This window comes from Acomys minous (genome assembly GCF_964271855.1).
Source record: "Acomys minous genome assembly, chromosome: 13".
NCBI lineage: Eukaryota > Metazoa > Chordata > Mammalia > Rodentia > Muridae > Acomys > Acomys minous.
Window position 1 is genome coordinate 105,887,706 of NC_140495.1, and position 24,177 is coordinate 105,911,882.

Genomic DNA, 24,177 nt, shown 5'->3' on the forward strand with positions numbered 1-24,177 from the left:
AATCACCTGGCCCAGCCACTGCATACACACATGCTCTGTGGCTGGATCTGGCCTGGTGACACAGGTCAACCTCTCTGACTTCTAGTCCTCAAATTCGGCTGAAAATTAAAAGAGATGAATGCTACTCTGTGTTCTTCATTCCTTAAAAAACAAACAAAACACAAACAAACAAAAACAAAACAAAACAAAACTGCAAACCACTTTCTTTTCTTTGGTAGTCAAATGCAATTTTTTGGGTACTGATTTCTTGTTGTGGTTCAACCTTTAACTGCAGGTGTCCAAGGGAGGTAGCTGGAAGCGGGTGTGACATATCCTATATCTAGTTGGTTGGTTGTCATTAGTTCTGCTGGTTATCACTGAGGTTGAGACCAAAGGCAGAGGTCTCAGGGGCATAGTGAGGGGGATCTCATGGGCTTCCAACACAATCTGGAGCTGTGGCCTCATCAATCCTGAAGACAGACATCGAATACCACCATCCAGGGGAGGAGGGACTGACCAAAAGCTGAGACCCATCTTTCCATGATGCTGTAGTTATTGTCAACTCCTAACAAACCAGGATCAGTCTCCGGTTCTGGGAGAGGACTAGTCAAGACACAACAATGAGAAGTAGAGGGGGGGGGGAGAGAGAGAGAGAGAGAGACAGACAGACAGACAGACAGACAGACAGACAGATTCATTTAATGTGGCCACATTGGAAAGAGGAACAAAAAGGTCAAGTGGCCCTCTATCCCTAGTCCATCTTCGAGACCCTGACATGAGGCTTAGGTTTAAATAGAGGGCAGGAAGTGTGTACAGCTTAGCAGCCTGGTCAAAGTGTGGTTCCATCCATCACTTTGTCTGGGCTCCAGTCTCTCTGGCAAGATGGTCTGGCAAGTTGTGCATCTCTTCCAAGGAGACGCGTTCCACCCTCAGCTGGCACCAGGCTTCTTCCACCTGGTGAGGAGGGGCTTTTGAACTTCATCATCTCTTGGCTCTCACTCTATTTTCCAGTTCATTCGTTTGCTGTGGGCAGGTTTAATGCATGACCAACACCATCTTTTTTTTTTTTTTTTACTATTAAGTCATTCAGACATGTAGCGGTGGGCCTACATGCTGGGCCCATTTCTGTTAGGGGCAGTAAAGGGACACAGGGCCGCCTGGAGCTGTCACTGCCTGGCATGGCCATTATAGATGAACAGCTTCATTGAGAAGGGGATCACAGCTGCCACCACCTCTAACAGCTCTCATGGGGTGGGGAAGCCCACCTCTTGGGGGCAGCAAGCCCACTCCAGGGAGCTCAACTAAGCAGGTCAGGGCCTCTGGATCCCTCTTTCCATCTGAGACCCTACCTAGATGCTTATTGCATATGGTTCCCAGGAGGAAGAAGGAAGGATTGAACCCTGTGGATCCCTCTCTCTTTTTATGTTAGTCAGACACGAGGATGAGGAGTAGAGAAATGAGCTCATCCAGGAGACATCTCCCATAAAGAGAAACACGTGGGACAGAAGGAGCCTGTCCCCCATGACAAGTGCACACATTTGCCCCTTGGTGTCCCTGGGAGACAGGCTCTAGGAACTCCCAAGGACAACAAAGTCCTCAGGTAGAATGGTGTGGTAACGTGCACACAGCCTACACTGTCCCATTACATGGTTGAAATCACCTGTTACTCAAAATGCCAGTACAGTGGTAGCACAGTCCTAAATGGTGGTCCTACCACATCTTTTAGGAAATAATGACAAGAAAAAGGGTCTGAGCCAGGCATGGTGGCTCACGCCTTTAATCCCAGCACTTGGGAGGCAGAGGCAGATGGATCGCTGTGAGTTCGAGGCCAGCCTGTTCTACAAAGTGAGTCCAGGACAGACAAGGCTACACAGAGAAACCCTGTCTCAAAAAACAAAACAAAACAAAAAACAAAAAACAAAAAAACAAAAAAAAAAGGAAAAAGAAAGAAAGAAAAAGGGTCTGTGCATATTCAAAGCTGATGACACCCATGCTCTGCAGTCACATGTTCTGTGTCATGCATGTGCTGTGGAATATTTGGAATCAAAGCTCATGACTACTGGCATCTGATGGCACCCATACTCTGCAGACATGTGTTCTGTGTCATACATGTGCTGTGAGGATCAGAGTGATACCCCTTACCTCTCCATTATTTCCTCTAATCATACGGTCTGCACTAGTTATCTATCTTGTTGCTGTAAGAAAATACCCAAGAAGCCGGGTGTGGTGGCGCACGCCTTTAATCCCAGCACTTGGGAGGCAGAGGCAGGAGGATCCCTGTGAGTTAGAGGCCAGCCCGGTCTACAAAGTGAGTCCAGGACAGCCAAGGCTACACCGAGAGACCCTGTCTCAAAAAATGAGAGAGAGAGAGAGAGAGAGAGAGAGAGAGAGAGAGAGAGAGAGAGAGAGAGAGAGAGAATACCCTCCCCAAAAAAGCCACTTAAGAAAGGAGAATTTTGTTTTGGCTCACAGTTGGTGGGGACACAGTCCATCATGGCAGAAAAGGCATGGTGGCGGGAGCCTGAGGGGTCACATTGCATCTGCAGTCAGGAAGCAGAGAGGGCGCCATGCTGCTGCTCACCAAGCTTTCTTCTTTTTATTCAGTCCAGGACTAGCCTCAAGAATGGTGCCTTTCACAGTTAGAACCATGGCATGCTGGGATTTCTTCTGGGGCTCAACACAGTCCTAAGGGCCACATCTTCCTTCATAGTTTGGTTAGACTATGTGTCCAGTTCTGGTTAGTGGTAAGTGCACCCCCTGAGGTGAGCACATTTGTGTAAGTCACGTGGCCAGTGTACCTGGCAGATCAAGGTAACTAAAGACAGATGAGATTTTGTTTTGGATTGTTTTGGAGACAGGGTTTCTCTGGGTAGTTCTGGCTGTCCTGGAACTTTCTCTGTAGAGACCAGTCTGGCCTCAAACTCAAGAGATCCACTTGCCTCTGCCTCCCAAGTGCTGGGATTAAAAAGGCAAGTGGCTGGGTGTGGTGGTGCCCACCTTTAATCCCAGCACTCGGGAGGCAGTGGCAGGCAGATTGCTGTGAGTCCGAGGCCAGCCTGGTCTACAAAGCGAGTCCAGGACAGCTAAGGCTAACACAGAGAGACCCTGTCTCAAAAAACAAAAAACAAAAAGAAAAACAAAACAACAACAAAGGCAAGTGCTATACCACTGGGCCAGCGTGTCACTTTGCTTCCTACACTCAATCATCATGAAGGATCCGGTTTGATGGGGCAGGTGTGTGGTGAGTATGGGCGAAGCCCTCAGGGGTTTCTTTCAGGCTGTAGAGCTGTGCACAAAAGGGAGCTGGAGCTGACCTAAGACCCAGCACATCTCCAAAGGGCACACAACCGCCCAACAAGATAAGCAGCTGAGAGCATTCCACATTGACTCCATAGGACTGGAAACTCCCAGTACAGACCTTCCTTTGCAACGCTGTAATGTACCGGCTGCTTCCTGGCCGGTCTGGTCGGCCTGCTCATGGGGGAATCTGTGATATGGGGGTGCCTCCTTCTATTTCTGACAAGAGATTCTCCACTCCCAAGAAACAGTGCTTGCGTTTGCTTTTGAATTTCCTATTCCATTGACAACCAGTGTTAGAGATGCTGTTAAAGCCATACTGATGCCCAGGACCCTGTCTGAGGGATGAGGGTGCACTTGTTAGCTTTTTAAATTTAGTGCAAGCCACAGATAATATAAATGCATTTTTTTCCTAAAAAGACTCTGCGTGCATGCATGCATGTGTGTATGTGTGCTTGTGTGTGTGTGTGTATAGGGGCCTGAGCAAGCCAGAAGAGGGTGTCAGATCCCCAGGAGTCAGAGCAACAGGCAGTTAGGAGCTATGGGTCCTGGGAACCCTGGGAACCTGGGATTTGGATCTTCTGCAGTGGCAGCAAGCATTTCTTCTTGCTCACCCAGCTTCCCAGCCCCAGCCTACTTCCTGTAACACATATGGAACCCAAGGGTGTTCTGTGCCTGTGCACGTTACTGGCGTGCACACACACATTGCTGCAAAGCCCTGGGAATGGCTTTTATTTTAAAATTCTATTTCAACAAAATCGCTCTCTGGGCTCATTGTCTTGTCGGAGTACGAATTAGCTCTTCTCACGGCAGGAGTAACTCCCACCCTGCCAGGACCACTGCTGCGATATCTATTTGGTTAAAGCACACTGCCCCACCTCCCGTGCACTCAAAAATTTCAAGATTATAGCCATTCTTTCAAACATGGTGACTCGTTCCTAAAGGCGGAGCTCCCTTTGGCATATTCGGTGACACACCCCTAAGTGCGGGGTGACATGGCTTGTGTACATTGGCCACCTCCTTGAGGATGAAGAAACAAGGGCTCCGATTTTGAGCAGCAATTAGTATCACAGTGCTACTTAAGCTATTAACGGTGAAAGCTAATAGCGTGTTGTGCAATCGCCACGTCACCCAGTCATTAATCTCTGCAGTCGATCGATCCTGGGGCTCACCCATGCTTGGTGGACAGAGCTCTGCTCTGTACTCAAGGCCCCCCTCTGCTTTTTTTTTTTTTTTTTTTTTGGCTTCTGTTCTCTACTTTTTGAGGAACCCAAAGCTTATGAATCAGAATTAGGGAGGCAGCTTGCCTTCCATCAGCACGCTCAGAATCCTCAGACTCTAAGACTTTAAAAACCACCATCTGTTCAAAATAAAACTCCTTCAACAGGCACTGGTCAAATGAGCCCCGTGGTCCAATGAGCTCAGACCCAGACACTTGATCTTAACCCAATGCTGAGAACTTGTCAAGTCTTCTTGACATCTTTGTCAGCACAACCACATGTGATGAAACTCGCTGACACGGTGAATAGTTTTGTGGACGAACGGCTTTGGAAACAACATCTCCAAATGCAGGCAGCTCCAAGGCACTGCGGCTAGGCTTTGGTCTGTGAGTCTAGGGCACAGAGGATCAACTCAGCTCATACTACCCCAGTCTGGTGGTTCAAACCTGCAATAAGAGCTATCCAGGAGGCTGAGCAAGGAGGATCACCGGTTCAAGGCCATCCTAGGAAACTTGGTGACTTGCAGTCCTTGGGCCCTGACCAATGCACTTGTCAAAGGTTTGGTGTCCTAGTTGTTTGTTGTGTTTTGAGACTGGTTAACTCCTATAAATGGAAAGTCTGAAGAATGGAAGATGCATCCAGCGTAGACAGTGGGCGCTCAGAGACACTTGTGAGGGACAAGTGACTCTCCTAAGACTTATTCTTTGTAGATGGCAAGTGAGTTGGTAACCTTGAAGGTGTGCCATTTGATGAGGAGAGGGAAGGAGTCAGCAAGGTAGAGATGACAGGAAGGGGGTGGGCCTAGTGGTCCATGTAAGTAGTCATTGCTATTCCAGGAGTCGAGGCGGGAGGATCATGAGTTCAAGTCCTGTCTGGGTGAGTTCAAGGACCAAACGATTTGTTGAAACCTTGTCTCAAAAATAAAACATAAAGTGTATGCTCAAGGGTAGAGTGCTTGCCTAGTACATGGCTGGCCCTAGATTCAATCAACCCTTGGTATCTAGAGAGGGGGATACAGAGGCAGGGAACGACCCTGAGTATCTCATAGCTGACGGTCTGGTGCCAGAGAGGCGGGAGGGTCATGAGTTCAAGTCTTGCCTAGACTTGAACCTCTTCTTCCCTGCACTTCCCACTGTGCACTGGAGCTGATACAGCAAACCTGTGTGGATTGTACCTTTGCTTGGTCTATGAACCTTTCAGGTCTGGAGCATTGGGTTCAGATAATACCCCACATAAGCCTGGGCTTCTGTTCAATGTTGAACTAGGGGCCAGACCAGGAACTAGTGTTCAAGTCAAGCTCTGGCTTTTGATCATGTTTGCAGGGTCATTTAGAACACCGGAGAATGATAATGCTAACTTAAGAAAACATCCTTGACTTTGTGATGGTGGAGGGGCCACGTGGTGAACTATTTACTGCTTGGGAGCCTCATGGAAGACGGAATCTAAGGAGGAAGACATTGACCTGGCAAGTGTCAGCCAAGGAGTTTCCTGGAAGGTTTTGAAGCCATCAGGCAGATTGTGGTCAGGGACCCAAGGACAAGAAATGGAACTTCAAAGGTGTATTTTTCTTTCTTTCTTTCTTCCTTCCTTCCTTTCTTTCTTTCTTTCTTTTGAGACAGGATTTTTCTGTGTAGCCTTGGATATCCTGAACTTGCTTTGTAGACTAAGCTGGCCTTGAACTCACAGAGATCCACCTGCCTCTGTCTCCCAGAGTGCTGGGAGGGATTACAGGCATGCACCATTGTGGCCAGTTTCAAAGGTGTATCTTAACCTCTCTTTTCAGTGATTAATACTAAGATGAGCTTTTCTGAGCAGAAAAAAAAGTCAATTAGGCAAAGCTATCACGCATTCACACACACGTGCTGATGAGTATGTGTGTGTGTATGTGTGTGTCTACGTCATCTGAGTTAGTAGAGAGAGCCTGGAAGGGCACACCTTGGAAAGATTCACACCTGAACCATCCCAGGAGGTGAATCCATCCAGTCTGAGAAGGGACAATATATAATGCTACTTCCAAACCCATAAGTTAGTGTGCCGGGATCTGCGTTGTCTTAGTCGCACAAGCACTGGTGTAAGCGTGGCCATGCCTGGGCTAGAGACAAAGGGTTTCCTACTCCTGTGGAGCCAGCAGCACAAACAGCATACTGCTTGGAATGTTCCCTTGGTCCTGGAGCCACCTCCCTAAGATGATAGGACAGGCTTAGAGGGTACTTCCATGTACAATGCATTGTGTATGGGGAGGAACCCTGCTCTTAGGGACCCTTTGCTCTGGGAGAGACATCTTATCTACCTCCCAAGGTTATCTACTGCACAAACATCCTTGAAGATAGTCCAAAGATAAGACTACAGCTCTCTGGAGAGGGAGGGATCCCTTCCTAGAGTTACAAGGATGGCCAAACACCTTCCACCCACAAAGTTGGACTGAAAACAATGAGTTTGTGACTCACACACTCAAGATTGGGAGAGAAGCCCACACATGGGACCACATGGGGAGGTGCTCAGGCTAGTATGAATGGGATCCAGGCTCTGCAGTATCAAGATGTGATGGCCGGTGTTTCTGTAGAAGGACTGGAGTAATGTCTTTGAGCAGTTCTGTGGGTGGGCAGCTGCCTACTGCTGGATAAGCAGGCACAGGCCCCTTAAAGAGAAGTAGAGAAGTTCCTTAGCCGTGAGTGGGAGAAAGTGGCCCTTGTGTCTGAGTCATTAGAAATTCCCAAATTCAACCAGGATTCACGGAATCCTTCAGCACTGATCATTAACTTCGGGACTTGTGCCCCCATGGGGCAACTCTTCAGAGGGAAGCCTGGAACGGTGTGAGCCACATAAGCCCGGCCTGCTCTCAACAGCAACATGGCAAGTCATTGATGTACTGGCTTGAACCCATAGTAATAAGGGTCCCAAACAGCAAGGTGTCAAGTGGGAGGACCAGAGATGAGAAGTAAAAATGACAAGAGAGAGAGAAGGCAAGAGCAATAGCTGGGGCCAGGAGATCTTACATAGGCTGATGACTTATGCCAAGCAAGTTAATTAAGAAGTAGAGTATCGTGTCTGTGTGTGTGTGTATGTCTGTGTGTGTGTGTGTGTGTGTGTGTGTGTGTGTGTGTGTGTGTGTGTATTTGGGGTGGTGGTGGCCAACTTCAGAAGGGAGCTAAATCAGATAATGTAGGCAAAGAGAAGACAGGGTACCTCAGACACAGCTGCCTTAGGACTGCTAATGACACCCCAGGGGGGAGAGAGTTGGGTCCCCAGAAGCTGCAACTTTGACTCCTCTGGTTGCACTGGCTCTCGACCAGGACACAGAACTAAAGCTTCCTCTGTCCTTTCACAGGGCCTCTGAGATGGCCTTGGGTCAGTCTGGCTCCCTACAATATACAAACCAAATAAGAAATTGTACAGACTCGATTAAGCTGTATGTTGAAAGCTACCAGAGGGTCAATCAAGCAAGTGCCATAACTGAGCCAACCCAGCCTGAGAGTTAGGGGAAGGGCTGGACAGAGGCAACACAGAGAGACTTCAGCCTGGAGTCCCTGTGGGGTACCTTGGAGGACAGGTTTCCAAATAATGACTTCTTCTATACATCTCAAAACAATTTTGAGGTGGTTAAGAATTTTTTTAATCAAGCTAGAGAGATGGCTCAGAGGTTAAAAGCACTGGCTGCTCTTCCAAAGGTCCTGAGTTCAATTCCCAGCAACCACGTGGTGGCTCACAATTGTCTATGCTGAGATCTGGGTGCTCTCTTCTAGTGTGCAGGCACACATGCAGGTGAAACACTGTATACATAATAAATAAATCTTTTACAAAAAAGAATTTTCTTAATCAATGTTTTCTGACAAGGTGATATATTATATATATATATGTGTATATATATATATATAATTTATCTTCCTTTGAGTTTCTGGAATTTGTGAATTCGTACCTCTAATCAAGTTTGTTAAAAAGCTGACCAGCGTTTCTTCAAGGTTTCATTCATAAACAATTCTTTTCCTCTTCCCTCCCACCAGTGCTCTGATTAGGTGAGCCTGTCTGGAATTATCTTAGAAGTCACTGAAATCCTCTTCACCTCTCCAGCCCCTTTACTCTAGTGTGGTCTAAACGGTTGACATCCCATTGGCTTGGAGCAAACCAGCTGCCTCTGCTGTATCTATCTAAAACTACACAGCAAATATTCCATTTCAGATGCAATTTTATTCTCAGAATTTCCACTTTCATGTTTCTCAGCCCTTTCCTTGCAGAGGGTTCTTTTTATTGTTGCTGTTTCCTCATCTTCCCCCCCCCCTTCCCATTTCTGGATTTGTTTCTACAGATTTTGTTTTTGTGTTTCACACGGTCATGGCTCAAATGTTTGGACACTTAATGGATGTTGTGGAACATATAAGGGAAGAAAATGCCTGTGTGGCAAAGGCAGGCTACTAGGAAAGGCCGTGAGGCCACATCACCTTTTATTCTGGTCTGAGCCCTCTGATACCTGGTCTGGAAGCCATATGAAGAATTCTGTCACACACACACACACACACACACACACACACACACACACACACACACACGTCCACGGTGCCACCCTGCCACGTTGCCTTCTTTGTTATACTAGAGTGAAATCTCCCTCAAGCTGTAAGCCGTAAAGAACCCTTACTCCCTGGAGTTGTTGCTTCTGTCAATATTTTAACACTGCAAGAGGAAAATTAACTAATACAAAAGACTTAGTGTGGAGAGATGTGCCATGATTAAAGCTGACCTCAGGGGTCATAGCCTTTGTCACTTGTCTGGGAACAACACAGTGGAATTTTCAGATAAGGTTAGACAAGTCCTAGAGGGCTGCAAGCAGAAGTTAGTGGGATGTTCTGGCGGGAGTTCAGAACCCCAGACCGTAGACAGAAAAGAGATAGTGGCAAAGAGATGCTCGTAAGAGTTGAGAGGAGAAGAAACCTTATTTGGAGTTGATCAAGAGGCCATTTGTCCTCTACCCTGGCAAGGAATTTGGACACACTCTGCCCATGTCCTTAAGAAAAGCATGGACTCCAGCTACGTTTGCTACACGCAGGTTGTGCAGAGTGTACTGGATTTCCAGATTTCATGGATTGTCATCCATGCTAGGATGGGTTTTGATGGCATAATTGCCTTTGAGTCATTTCTGCTTCTGTAAATAACCCCTCCCCCACATTCCCGTAATTAACCCTAATAAAATTCTTTGGTTCACCAAAAAAAAAAAAAAAAAAAAAAAAAAAAAGGAAAAAAAAGAAAAGAAAAGCATGGACTAATTTTCTTTAGTGGAGGAAGTTTCGAGACAGAATAATATTCAGGCTATATTACAGCTCTTACTTGCTGCTTTGACCCAAATTTATGATGAGAATCCAGAGAAAAAAAGCAAAGAGAAAAGAAGAATGTGAGGTTTGGCAAGAAACAGACTGTGCTAATATTTAAAGTTGTGCTCAAAGCAAGGCTGGAGGAAGCATCTAATTGGTTTTTGTTTTTTTTTTTGTTGTTTTCTGTGTTTTTTCCCAAAGGGAAGTGGTTAAATATGGGGCACCAGAGTTCACGTCAGAGTCAGTCCCCGCTCTCCACACAACTGTGGAGAATGTCCTGTCCATTAGCTAGATCTGAGTAAGGGTTCAATGTTTACTGCATGGATAGTCCTTGGTTGGTGCAGTAGTTTGAGCAGAGCCCCTGGGCCCAGATCTGCCTGTCACGATGTTCTTCTTGTAGGTTTCTAGGACCCTCTGGATCTTTCTATTTCCCCACTCTTCCATACTTCTCTCACCTAGAGTCCCAATAGGAAGTCCTCGCATCTATCTCAATCTCCTGGTAAGTGGAAGCATCTAATTGTTAAGGCGTTTAGTGCTGCTCTAAAGAGCCCTCGCATTCCCCGCACTGGAACAACAGAAAGGGTGACTGGAGGGCAGGATCCTTTGCTCCCGGGTGTAAACTTGCAACCTCATTAGAAAGACTTTCACTAGAAAGAAGAGTCACTGCAAAGAGAGCAGCTGACAGGAGAGTCACCGGGGCCTGCTGCTCACACAGAGCCACACAGGAAACAAATCCCAGGCTCAGCTGTGCAGGCTTTGGTCGGGGCTGAGGCACATGGTAGCACTGGTCCAAGAGACATATATGATCGAGCAGCAGACCAATCACCTCGTCACCGCTTTTATAAAGTGCAACATCTAAGAGTCACGGGGCCATGGAGGGCTTGCTCGGGTTTCTGGAGAAAAGGCCATGAGACCAGGCCAGAGTGTCTGAAGCGAGGCTGCAAGGGGCTGAGAAGAGACTTGTAGGTTGCAGTGGAGACGCATACTTTAGAGACGTTAGTGTTGTGGAATGTCTGCCTAGGTGCCGAGGAGTAAGTGCTACAGGCAGTGAGTGGAGAGAGCCTGTGCTTTAACTAGTAGAGCTATCAAATAAATGGGGCTGCCCAGACCTGTTAGAGGCCCCCGTGATGACACCATGCGCCCTTGGTGCCAGGCACAGAGTTTTTGGATTCACTGTTAGCCATGCTAACAGCCAGGGTTTTCTTTGGACCAATTTTTCTTCACTATATCACTTTCTCTCTTTTAGAATGTGGCATTGCGCAGTGGGGGTGTACATAATTTCAGGTGAGCACGATTATTGAACTGCACTGTTAAATGCTGCCTTTCCAATGGTGAGAGTTTAATTCTTCACTTCCAGTAGCGTGCCCTGCATCAGGGATGCAAACTAGGTACCCTAGAGGTGCCTCCCACGGTCCTGTGAGAGATGCTCCCCATCCCCAAGAGGGCTCTTGGGTGGAATGCCCTTCTCTGTGCCATTCATTTCCCCTGTAGCCTCACTCCAAATAGTACAAATAAAACGAAAAAAAAAACCAGAAGTCACTATGGAAGCCACAAACTTTATCCCAAGCAACAGGGCACAAGGCTAATCCCTTCCTGGGTGTGACCCTGCTCGTGCCCAGATCCAGCTGCACACGTGGCCCATTCCCCAGTCAGCAGCCTGGCACGGACCCTGATTCTTGCTAAGTGACCCACCCTGTGACTACACTCTCAGGGGTTTCTCCCGCCTCCTCCAGGCCTCCACTTGGATCTATGTCAGCTCTTTTTTTTTTAGACAAAGGATCTAGAAGGCTGGGGCCACTGGTAGGGGGACGTTATCAGAATGATTGAACAAACAGACAGGAGCCAATAAAATACCAGCCAGTGGGAACTGAGCATTCTGCAGGCTGCCTAGGAACAGCGGAGCAGACATGGTACCTCGAGGTGCCCCTCTCCTTGCAGTGGTCCTCCTCTTAGGGCTGTGTGCTCTGGTGGAAGGCAAGAAACCTTGTAAGTAAAAGTGCATGGGAGACTCTGCAGGTGAGGGGAGGAACCTGTTCGACTTTTCACAAGTGGTGGGCAGTAGGCCACCCATCACCAGTACTCCGTGGGGCTTTTCTTTATGTTGACTCAAAGGACAAAGGCACGGTGACAGCTTGTAAGGAGCTGGACAGCAGCCTGTGTGCTAATGTGTGACTCTCACCCAAAATCTCTTATTCGGAAGGGCCATGTCTACAGGTGTCAGCCTGGTTAGGAGGGTAGGAGGGCCTGATGTCTTGGACCTATCTCATTCCCCTTCTTCCTTGACCTCTGCCCAGGTCCACAAGGTCACCCTCTTTAGAAGGTTTGTGGTGTTGCCGTGTTTCTTCTCTCTCCCTCTCCCTCTCCGTCTCCGTCTCCCTCTCTCTCCCTCTCCCTCTCCCTCTCTCTCTCTCTCTCTCTCTCTCCCTCTCCCTCTTTCTCCTTCCTTCCCTCCCTCTCTTCAACTGAAACAAAGTTTCCATAAAAGCCTGTGGTTTCCTCAGGAAGAAGCCAGACAGCTCTAACATGGGCAAAATAAGACCTCATGTCACTCCGTGGGCAATGGGATTCTGGAAGGTTCCTAAGACCCCAGAGCAGGTTGGGGGCAGGCACCTGGCACACTGGGTAGAGCTGACCACAACGAATCTCCCCACAGCTCCCTGCCAGTGCTCTAGGCTGACACCCCACAACAGGAAGAACTGTGGCTTCCCCGGCATCACCAGTGACCAGTGCTTCGATCTTGGATGCTGCTTTGACTCGAGCATCGGCGGGGTCCCCTGGTGTTTCCACCCACTTCCAAACCAAGGTAAACTTTGGAGAGCCGGGTCTTCCTGCCAGCCGTTAGCTTAGGACAGAGGCCCTGGGCAAGGCCTAAAGCAGGTACTTACAAGCCAGGCTGTTTGTCTGGAGCTAGCCTAGGCTAACAAAAAGGAAGCCTTAAAAGTGCCTCTTCTATCCCCAACCCTGACCACCATCCCAAACCCTATACCTACACGTGCCTGTACCTAAAAATGCAACTTCTAGAGAGAAATGGAGGCCTTAGATAAGATGGCATTAGTAACCCTGCAAACAGGCTTCAGATGTTAAGAGGGTGTTGAGGCTTCTGGCAGCTGTTTTTTGTTTTGTTTTGTTTTGTTTTGTTTTTGTTTTTGTTTTGTCTTGTTTTTGGAATGGGTTTCGAGTCAGGGCAAACAGAATATAGTATGCACGTGGCTAGCTGTGTGTGAGTCCACCACAGGCACACTCACGGTGGGGAGCATCCTTCCCCAGTGTTCATCATGCTGGTGGGTGGCTATATGCAAGGTTCCTTCCGGTATCAGTGTCTTCCCGCCTCTTCTGGGCTTGGTACAGTGGGCTACCCTTATTTCACAGAGTTGATCCGATTCAGTCGTGGTTTTCCCGAGGTCTCAGTTCTGTAGATAGTCTCACCTGTGACAACCTCCCCACACTAGGGCCCTCCTGTGGGAAGGACGGCCAGCCCCTAGGTATTATCATCCTGAGAGACACCATGCCAAGGAGCTCCTTGGGTGCACTGGGGCTGCAAATCCAACGTCCCTGGGAAAGCAGAACTGGTGGCCCTCAGTGAGTGGCCAGCCTGACAGAGCCTTGTATGTTGCTCTTCCCCATAACCAGCATCGGAGCAGTGTGTCATGGAAGTGTCAGCCCGTAAGAATTGTGGGTACCCCGGTATCAGCCCCGAGGAGTGCGCCGATCGACAGTGCTGCTTTTCCAACTTGATCTTTGAGGTGCCCTGGTGCTTCTTCCCACAGTCTGTGGAAGGTAAATGGTTGCAGGTGGGGTCTGCCTGGGGCCTGGCATGAGCTGCTCCCACACACTCCCACCTGCGGAGCACCCCTCCCTCGTGTGTGTGTGTGTGTGTGTGTGTGTTTAGGCCAGAGTTTGACAATGAGTATCTTCCATAGCCTCTCTCCACCCCAGTTTTTTAAGACAATGTCTCTCGTTGAACTTAGAGTTCACCAATCGGCTAGGCTGGTTTGGGCAGTGAGCTCCAGGGGTTTGAGTATCTCCCCCTGCCCCCCTCAAACCCACTCCCAACACTAGAATTACAGCCATGCCTCATTACACCTACCTTGTTATGTGGGTTCCGGGGACCCGAACTCAGACACTCGGGCTTGTACAGCAGGCGCTTTGCTGATTGAGCCATCCTCCCTTCTCTCAGTGGTTTGTCAAGTGACCACCCACACTGGCCAGCATGTTCTCCTGGGGAATTTCTAACGGTTTGGGGTAAATAGGCCCTCAGAGGATGCTATGGCTTGGGTATCATCCTTGTCTCACTTTGTCCTCCCTCAGAACTTGTCTGTTATGAGACAACCACACTTCTGAGCTCAGGCTCTCGCGGCTCTTTGGTGTACTTACCAACCACTGTGCTTTTCCATCTCCAGACTGTCATTACTGAGAGCTACTGCTGCCAAGCCACCGGTTCCCTGGGAGCTGCAAGCCAGAAGAAGAAAGTCTCAACCAGACGCCATCAATTTCTGGGTTGTTTTTTTTTTAAAACCATCTTGACCCTCAGCAGTGGCTAGACACAGGGTTTTTCCAAGTAAAGAAAACTTAAAACCCGGCAAGTTTAACTTTGGTTTCATTGAAGCCCATGGATGATGGCAGTGTGTATGTGAGTGTGTGTATGTGTGGGAGTGTATGTGCTTGGGTGTGAATACAGGGTGTGTATGTGGGTATATGCATACACATATGAATGCATGTGTGTGCATAAGTGTGTGAATATGTGCATGTGCGTGAACATACCAGTATGTGCATGTGTGAACAACAGTGTGTGACTATGTGCATGTGTGTGAACACACCAGTGCGTGCATGTGTGAGCAACAGCGTGTGAATGAGTGCATGTGTGTGAATACATCGGTGTGTGCTTCTGTGAGCATCAGTGTGTGAATGTGTGCATATACAGGTGTGTAAGGATATATTCCTAACACCTCTTTACTCCCTCTGAGAGCAGCAAGCCACTGGTTACTTCTAGGCCACTCCAGCACTGACAGCTGTGTGCTTATGTGAACTTCAGAATCCACCGTGTCTACACGTCTACACACTCAGTTCTTTTTAAAGAACTCAGTTGAAGCTAGGAGTGGTGGCACACGCCTGTAATCCCAGCACTGGGGAGGCAGAGGCAGGTGGATCTCTGTGAGTTCAAGGCCAGCCTGGTCTACAAAGTGAGCCTAGGACAGCCAAGGCTAACACACAGAAACCCTGTCTCGAAAAACCAAACCAAACCAAATAAAGAACTCAGTGGACCCTGACTTTTGGCCCTATAGGAATAACAAATGACCTCTAACCACAGTTCAGTTCCTAAAATCCTTCATTTTTACCCATTGCTCCACAGACCACTCACTTTTGATGTGGTCCCTGGTTACTAACTGCCTCCTTTTCCTAATGTGAACAAGAGCAGTGAGGGTCTGGGCCTCAGGAGTGCACCCTGAACTGTGTTTCTTGGCCTGAGCGCATCCTTAATAACATACTCGAATGGAAGTTGCTGAAAGAGAAAGCATCACTAAGGCAGTTGTGGGTAGGGAGGTGCCAGCAGGGGCTACTCCTCACTGCGCCGTCTGAGACAGCAGCCCTCAAGCCGTGGGTTGTGACTCCCATTGACAAACCTACATCTCCAAAATTATTTATGTTATGATTTATCACAGCAGCAAAATTACAGCTATGAAATAGCAGTGAAAATAATTTTATGGTTTCGGGGGTCACCACAACATAAGGGACTGTATTAGAAGGGCTGAGAACCACTGGTCTAAGGGCTGTTGATGGTATCCCGTTAGGGGCCGGGAGGGTTCAGTGATGGCGGAAGGCTGGCTTCCAATAAGTTTTTCATCTCCTTTCCTTTCCCCAGCCTAAGAAGGCTACTTAGCATCACCCAGTGGCCTGCCCTGCTGCCTAGGGAAGTCCTGAGTTCCAGGACTAACACCTGGACCACTAGTTTGCTCCACTCCAACCCCACTTTTTTCTTGGGAAACTCTGGTGAAACGACTGTTCCATTTTCTGAGCCGGTCAGTCATATTCAGCTGTGTGACAGTCCGAGGATTGTGCTACAGTTTGCTCTTCTGTTGCTAGGGGAAAACGCTGACCAAAAACAACTGGGGAGGGAAGGGTTTATTTGGCTTACACGTCGCTATCACAGGCCACCATGACGGGAACTCACGGCAGGAAGTCAAGACAGAAACGTGTGGTGCCCCATATTTGATCACATCCCCTGGATGAGGAGGCCTGGTGGCACTCAGAGGAAGGATATCAGACTATCAAGAATAGAATTGATACCCTATGAGTGTATATAGGGGGAGGAGGTCCCCCTCAGTCTCAGTCATAGGGGAGGGGAGTAAGGGGCAAAGTGGGAGGGAGGGAGGAATGGGAGGATACAAGGGATGGGATAACAATTTAGATGTAATATGAATAAATTAATAAAAAAATATATATACATATTTTAAAAAGACAGAAACGTGGAGACAGAAGCTGATGCAGAAGCCGTGGAGGAACGCTGCTCATGGCTTGCTCCTCATAGCCTGTTCAGCCTGCTTTCTTATAGGACCCAGGGCCACCTGCCTAGGTGTGACAGCACCCACACTGAGGTGGGCCCTTTCACACCAGCCACCAATCAAGAAAACACACAGGCTTGCCCACAGGCCAACCCTTTCAAGAAGACATCTTGTCAGCTGGAGTCCCTCTTCCAAAATGACCCTGGCCTGTGTCAAGTTGACAAAACACAGCAGAGCTGTCCGCATCACTCTGGGCTGCGCTTGTCAGTCGCAGGTCTCTCAGCTACTCTACTCTTGCTTGCCTCACACTGTGACTTAGCTGGCCCCGTGACATCTAGCAGTGTTCAGATTGTGTCATCCTCTGCTTTCCCCAGAGGGCCACCAACAGTCTCCTCTTGGCTCTGGAGCAATAGTGACTTTTGATGCAATCAGAAAAGCGGCCTCTCTTTTTCCTGTAACCCCACTGCCTCAAATGTTCTCCTCTTCATCTCGTCTCCTTCCCCTTGCCTTCCCTCTAAGGTCCCTCCATGGCTTCTGCCTTCTCTGCCCGTCCTTCCATGCCATCTGCTGTCAGAAGCACCCATTGTGCCTGCCACCACAGGAGGAACCTCTGAGAAGCAGGAAAGACGGGGCCTGGTGGGAGGGCCTTGCAGCCGTCAGTCTGATAAGAAGCAGATGAAGAAGAGGTTTGGGCCTCAGTTCACCTGTCCTGGCTCTGCGGATCTCAGACCTGCCCATGTGTCCCTTCTTCTCGTCACAGTCCCCTTCCTCCTGCCCTTCAGTACTATGAGCTGTCACCATTTCCAGCTGTCTCCTATTTCCCCAGACCCCTGTGCCTGTGGAAACAACCCAGGGAGGGAGTCCAGCCTATCCACGGGACAGCCTTTGCTTCCAGGTTAGTCACATGGATTGGGAAAGGCTGGGGAAAGGCAATGTATTGGGAAGCCAGCCTTATGCCACTTTGCTCCAAGCCCTGCTGGAAGGGACCCACCCTAATCCTACTCCGTCTCCTGGAGGCTTGGAGAAAAGAGCCAGAGTTACCAAGGTTTTCCCCAAAGGCCCGTGGCCAGGAGCCCCCATACTTATTTTTGTTCAGCATTCAGTAGCCCAGTAAAATACGTTCTGAGTCCTGCCTGGTAGTTCCCGTCTGGCAGCCACTGTTATCTGGTGCCCTCTGCTGGCCGACTCGGGAAGAAGCCTGCCTCCAAACTTCTCAGTAGCCACAGGTAGGTGCCAACAATCCTGATGGGTAACCAACCCAGTGTCTTTTCATTAGTAGAACTCATAAGGGTAATAGTTATAGCACAGACTTTTATTTAAAATCAGATGTATTGGTGCGTGTCATGCGCATTAAAATGTAAGTAAGTAGCCTGGTAGGGGTGGCCAGATCCTTAATCCCACCTCTTCAGAGGCAGTGACTAGAGGCTATCTCTGAGTTTGAGGCCACCCTGGCCTCTAGAGCAACTTCCAGGACAGCCAGGGCTACAGAGAGAAACCAAGTCTCAAATCAAAAATAATAAAACTTAAGTAAATTCATCAAGTTTGACAAACGCACACAATTGTGTAAAAACTATTTTCGTCAAGCAATGAGCATCATTTTGCCCCACCCCTGGGACCTTTGCAATGAGAGCCCTGTGCCCATGGCATACCCCTCCAAGAGCCAACGCCCTGTGCCATGGCATACCCCTCCAAGAGCCAATGCCCTTTGCCCATGGCATACCCCTCCAAGAGCCAACGCCCTGTGCCATGGCATACCCCTCCAAGAGCCAACGCCCTGTGCCCATGGCATACCCCTCCAAGAGCCAACGCCCTGTGCCCATGGCATACCCCTCCAAGAGCCAACACCCTGTGCCCATGGCATACCCCTCCAAGAGCCAACGCCCTGTGCCCATGGCATACCCCTCCAAGAGCCAACGCCCTGTGCCCATGGCATACCCCTCCAAGAGCCAACGCCCTGTGCCCATGGCATACCCCTCCAAGAGCCAATGATCACCTCTCTTTCTCCCTTACCCCATCTCTCTTAGAGGTCTCTCCTCCCACCATATGACTCCAGGGATTGAAGTCAAGTCCTCAGGCTTAACAGCAAGTACTTTCCCCACCAAGCCATCCCACCAGCCCCAGTTTATACAGTTTTGACTCTGGTGAGGCCTTTTGTTTAGTTTAGGCTTTTTGTTTTTGTTTTTGTTTTCTGTCAGTGTTCTCACATCCCACCCATAACTCCGCTGTCCTAGGCAAGTGTTGTGGTGTGAGGTGTTCCCCAGAGAAGACTGTTTGGACATGGGGTTAAGGCAATAGAATGCCTTTGTTGGCCAACCAGTGACTAGACTGGGTGTTCAGGATCCCACTGTAGCCCCCAGCCTTTCTCAGGGTGAGCTTTTAAGCCCAAGAAACACATCCTTGGTTGATACACTTCAATTAAGAACAGTTGTCCAAGCTGGGTGGTGGTGGTGGCGGCGGCAGCGCACGCCTTTAATCCCAGCTCTTGGGAGGCAGAGGCAAGCGGATCACTGTGAGTTCGAGGCCAGCCTGGTCTACAAAGCGAGTCTAGGACAGTCAAGGCTACACAGAGAAACCCTGTCTCAAAAAACAAACAAACATAACAGTTGTCCAGAACAGAACTGAAGCCAACAAGTAAGGTTAGTACATTTAGTGACTTCCCAGAACTATGGGCCTGGATGGATTAGGTCTCTGTTTTCATTTTTGACAGATGGTACTGTCTAGATGCTGAGTTTTACAGCCTGAATGGCACTTCCATCATGGAGTCAGTCATGCTAAGGTCTGGGGCCCTGATACAGGTTCATCCTATAATTCCTGTACCTTGAGAGGAGGAGGGAGGGATTTGTAAGGTTGAAGTCAGCCTTGGCGGTGTAGTGAATTCTAGGCCAGGCTAGGTTTACACCCAACAAACAAACAAGTCCTGTATGGATGTGTGCTGTGCAGATATTTCCTTCTGCTTACCATGACTCATCCTAGTGTCTGGCAAAGAGTAAGTCCTTTTAATTTTGATGATGATGATGGTGTGAGTGTGTGTGTGTGTGTGTGTGTGTGTGTGTGTGTGTGTGTGTGTGTGTGTGTAAACACCTGCCTTAAACCAAGGCACAAAAACTTCCTGCTACATTTTCTTCTAGGAGACTCATGACTTCACTGCCTGTGTTTCCTGTGTGGCACCTCTTAGGGTCCTCCAGAGCAGGACTGCTTGGCGTGTGAAGCTTGTTAGGGTTCCCTGAGGCTGAGCACTGGGACCTGGCTCCAGGTCTGCTCCTCAGAACTACTGTTTGCTTGGTTTGCTTGGTATCCTTCAGCCTCCATCTCTGCTAGAACAACCCTGCCAAGCTGTTGTCATTTCAAAACCCGCCCATTTGTTGCTCACTTGGAGTCCAGAAATGGAACTCGGATTGCCTGGCTTACGTGGCAAGTGCCTTCGCCACCATCACCGTGCCCCCCCCTCCCGCCCCGCCAATCCTACTGGCCCATTGTTCTTTTTTTTTTTTAAGATGTATTTATTTATTATATATACATTGCTTTGTCTGCATGTACACCTGCAGGCTAGAAGAGGCCACCAGATCTCATTATAGATGGTTATGAGCCACAATGTGGGTGCTGGGAATTGAACTCTGGACCTTTGGAAGAGCAATCAGTGCCCTTAACCTCTGAGCCATCTCTCCATCCCCTCATTGCTCTTTTAAAAACATCAATATTTCCTGGTTTTGTCAAGCCTGATGGTAATGTGACTCTAACATTTCCACTTTATAGGGTCTACTGTTTTCTTCATGCATATGTATACTGTCAAATGTTGGGCAGGTAAGATATTGTGTTATTTCAGGATTACGGTCCGATAGACATAACCACAGATTCGGTATCGCAATTGCCTCCGCAAACGTTATCTTACTGGCTTTGTCCACTTAGCTTTTCTTATCTCATGGTGTTTCCTGTGCCGATGGTGCTTCCGGACCAATTCTGTCCCAACCTCCCTGTTCGTGGATTACAGAGCAGATGGGTTTTCCCAGCCCCCATCACAGGCTGCTTGCTGTTGTCACACCTTGGCTATAAACTGTAACATGTTTCATACTGTGTCTGCGTGGCTTCTGTCTTCTCTGATGTTAAAAACCGCAGCCCCTGTTCCCAGCTCTGAGGCCTGGGAACTAAATCACCTCTGGTCATCGAGATGTTTTATAAACCTTGCTTGGAGAACCACTGAATGCCATGCAGTCAGTGTGCGTTGGTGAGAGCAGAAAGGGAGTGTATTGCTGGTCAGGAAACACACAGGGCTAAAGCGGAGAATAGCTGTAACCCTGACAGTAGTCAGACAAATGGATGCTTCTAGAGTTTTCCCTTGGACAAATCCACTTAAAACTCTTCTACGGTATCACAAAGTATATAAAAAAAAATTATGTGTGTGTGTATGTGTGTGTTTTTCAAGACAGGATTTCTCTGTGTAACAGCACTGACTGTCCTGGACTCACTCTGTAGACCAGGCTGGCCTCGAACTCACAGAGATCCACTTGCCTCTATCTCCTGAGTGCTGGGATTAAAGGCGTTCATCACCATACCTGGCTATACATTGTTCTTTTGATGAGACACCTCAATACCCTTTTTGTCCCACTTCTACTATGCTGTGAGCCCCTCTAAGCGACTTTAGGTGATTTCTAGAGGGATCTGCAGATCTTTCGTGTTGGTTACCTAGGAAGGTGTCGTGTCCCAGCCTGTGGGAAAAATCGAATCAGGGTTCACCTGAAAGAGGGAGTAGGGATTGAAGTAGGATACAGAGACTCGAGAAATAATGAATCAAGTCAGGAAATTTCTGATCAAGAGTCACTTTATTGCCGACTAGCAGGAACATATATAGAGCAAGGTCAATAGGATCTGTTCTAATCTCACTCACCCTAGCCCCTGGGCAAGAATACAATAGCCTGAATCGCTCCCTGTAGAACTTCCTAGCTCTCTGAGTAGTTCCCTGTAAGAGCTTCCTAGATCCTCTGGGTGGTTCCAAGTTGGGACTTCCCTACTTCTTTCAAAGGTAAATAGTCCAAGGATAGCCTGGAACACAAGACCTTGTGAGGTAAAGGTCAGCAACTCGAGGTCACAGCATACAGGCTAAGCACAGGATTTCTGTCATGGCAGAATTTGGCATGGCTTCTTCCCACAGGAAGGTATGCAGGAAGGGTGGGCACCTCTGGCTCCTCGTGCTCTCGGTCCTTATCACTCAGAACCCTCCTAATGACCCCTGAGCTACTTATCAGCCCTTCTGCTTTACGGCCGCGTTGTTTGCCATGTACCTGGGCACACAACAGTATTGATTATAATCTAAATAGCCCTTGTAGCAGCAGTAGGAGCCGGCCCAGGATCCTGCCTGCTGCCGTTTTACCTGGCTCTCTCACGACAGAATGGCAAGCAACTGCACAGCCTTGGAGACAATTTTCTAATCCCCCTAGGAGCCCCATGGCTGCTCAGAGTCAGGCAATCGCTGAGAATTAACGTCTGCCCTTACAGTGCAGAGCTGGGGCCACACGCTTCTGATGGGCATGCTCTGGGCCAGGGCATCGACGTTGATTTCTCAGGCTTATTTCTTCTGCTCACTATACCCTTGCAAAGGCTACCCTCTGTCTTGTGGGGGCACTCGGGAGGTGAGCAGGAAGTAGTTCCACTGTCCTCCAGTAGGAGAGGCTAGTGAGAGAAACTCAAGGACAACTGAGGTCAAAGCTCTGCCTGGAGAAGGGAGTCACTGCGGCGTGAAGGGTGGACCTTGACCAGCACGGTGGGGCAAGTCGGCCTGGCCCTCGTGTTGAGTGCCTGTGGAGTTTGCTGTACAAGATGGCCGTGATCATACTGAGTGGCAGTGGCACACTGGTCTCTGGTCCATTGTGTGGCTCTACCACACACCCTGCCCTTCATATAGACCCAACTGCCTGTTTCACTCTCCGGGTATCCCCTGTGATGTCTTCTGCGAATATGACATTAAGATATTAGCATCCAATGAGATTTATCCCACCTTTTTCCTGTCAATCATCAGGGTCATCTTCTTCCTCTTTTTATTCCTCCTGTTCCTCTTTCAAAACATACTTTACATTTAACAATACAATTAACACATAAAATGACACTGTAGCAGAATGATTTGATACAGTGTTAAACAGAAGAAAACTAGGGAAAGATATGGTTTGCTAAAACATCACAGCTACAGAAAGGATGTGTCAGATGACCAAGCCCTCCGGTGACCCTAGAGCCTCAGGTTGGGCAGCTCTATAGTGGCCGTCAGGACAGGCCTGCTGGCTTCCTCTGCTTGAGAGAGAAGCATCTCACAGCTTCTGCCTCCCAGGATATATAACCTTTCATAAAACAGGTTATAAAACTAAGAAATCACTTTCTCTAAGTGAGCCAGTATGGCCAGCCGAGTCTAATTCCTATCACGCTGATGGTCAATGGAATTACAAAGAAAGCCCCAGCTTGGTCAGTTACATCCATCAAGCCCAGTGGCAGCACAAGGTGGCTTATAGATAGGAGCAGTGCCCTCCCCTCTAAACAAAGGTGAGAGGCCCCGGCCCTAGCTGCTGTCTGTGTCTTCTTGGTCCTTGAGCTTGATATGTCTAACTCGGGTCTCTTCTGGCACATGGTGCTCTGGACCGTCCCATGCCCCATGCCTTAGTAGCATCTCCCATCACTTTCCACGCCACTTTTGCTCAGAGCAGCCTTGGCCTCTGCCAGACGTAGTGATGTGCTAGTCCTGAGGCCGTGTAGAACTGGTCTTTCCCGTCCACCCATTGCACGTGCAGCAAAATGAATACATCGCCCAATCAATCCTTCCCAATATATTGAGCTGCTAGAGGACAGTGACCCTACAGGTGGACTTGCTCCTGGGGTTGGAAGTCAAGGTCCCCCCCCCCAGACAGCAAGCATTTTATCAACAGCAGCCACATAGTCTCCTTTGTATCTCCCACGGCACCTGGTTGGAACCTGTGCACATGGTGATGGCTAATAAAAATCGACTGTTTGTTCTCCGTTCAGGAGTATTTCTGCCTGCAGGAACTCAGCAATTATTAACTCCCAGCTAAAACTCTCCCCCTGCCCCAAGACATTTAAAAACAAGTTGGGCAAGCCGGGTGTGGTGGCGCACGCCTTTAATCCCAGCACTTGGGAGGCAGAGGCAGGCGGATCGCTGTGAGTTCAAGGCCAGCCCGGTCTACAGAGCGAGTCCAGGACAGTCAAGGCTACACAGAGAAACCCTGTCTCAAAAGACCAAAAAAAAAAAAAAAACAAAACAAAAACCAAAACAAACAAACAAACAAACAAGTTGGGCATGATGGCTCTGGGAGGATGGTTAGACTTTGGTGTGTGGGTGTGGAAAATGAGACTGTTAGGACATAGGGATTATGCAGGCGCGTTTGTGATCGTGATTGACTGACCACAGACTTCACCATTTGCTTCAGTTCTGTGGTAGGGCTACACACCAGTGATGGGGTGACTGGAGAGAAGAATTGGAGGAGACGTAGGTAGGAGTGAGGGGAAAGAGATGTAAGGTTTTTGTCTCCTCAACAGACAGCAAAGTGGTTGTCATCCTCAGCATCCTGGGTGGCAGAAGCTGTGAGATGCTGCTCTCTCAAGCAGAGGAAGCCAGCAGGCCTGTCCTGATGGCCACTATAGAGCTGCCCGACCTGAGGCTCTAGGGCCACCGGAGGGCTTGGTCCATCTGACACATCCTTTCTGTAGCTGTGATGTTTTGGCAACCCATATCTTTCCTAAGGCTGCCTCTGCCTTTTGTCTCCCCCGAAACAGTAAAATGCTGTCTATTGGGCTGCAGAGGTGACCATCACCGGTGGAAAAGATTCCAGTGCCAGATGTGGTGGATTTTGTGAAAAGTGAGGGACTCTCTCCCACTGTCTGTTGTTG

The 24,177-nt window shown here is 48.7% G+C and overlaps 1 protein-coding gene and 1 long non-coding RNA gene across 2 annotated transcripts in view; one reads left to right on the forward strand and one right to left on the reverse strand.

The window, feature by feature from the left end:
- The first annotated feature begins 11,296 nt into the window (after positions 1 to 11,296).
- TFF2 (trefoil factor 2) lies at positions 11,297 to 14,262 on the forward strand. The gene is made up of 4 exons (XM_084753473.1): positions 11,297 to 11,782; positions 12,450 to 12,599; positions 13,427 to 13,573; positions 14,197 to 14,262. Exons 1-4 carry the CDS (start codon positions 11,704 to 11,706, stop codon positions 14,208 to 14,210), a joined length of 390 nt encoding a protein of 129 aa, XP_084609599.1. The 5' UTR covers positions 11,297 to 11,703; the 3' UTR covers positions 14,211 to 14,262.
- Positions 13,437 to 24,177, reverse strand: part of LOC311581347 — an 84,773-nt gene continuing 74,032 nt past the window's right edge. The window contains exons 3-4 of the long non-coding RNA XR_014773750.1: positions 14,171 to 14,245; positions 13,437 to 13,564 (exon numbers count right to left, since the gene is read on the reverse strand). This is a non-coding gene — a long non-coding RNA (uncharacterized lncRNA). The remainder of the gene's footprint in view (positions 13,565 to 14,170; positions 14,246 to 24,177) is intronic.

Coding starts and splice junctions, on each gene's coding strand:
- TFF2 (XM_084753473.1), top strand. CDS start 11,704: ATGGTACCTCGAGGTGCCCCTCTCCTTGCAGTGGTCCTCCTCTTAGGG. Junction 11,783..12,449: donor GGTGGAAGGCAAGAAACCTT/GTAAGTAAAAGT, acceptor ATCTCCCCACAG/CTCCCTGCCAGTGCTCTAGG. Junction 12,600..13,426: donor CCACCCACTTCCAAACCAAG/GTAAACTTTGGA, acceptor CCCCATAACCAG/CATCGGAGCAGTGTGTCATG.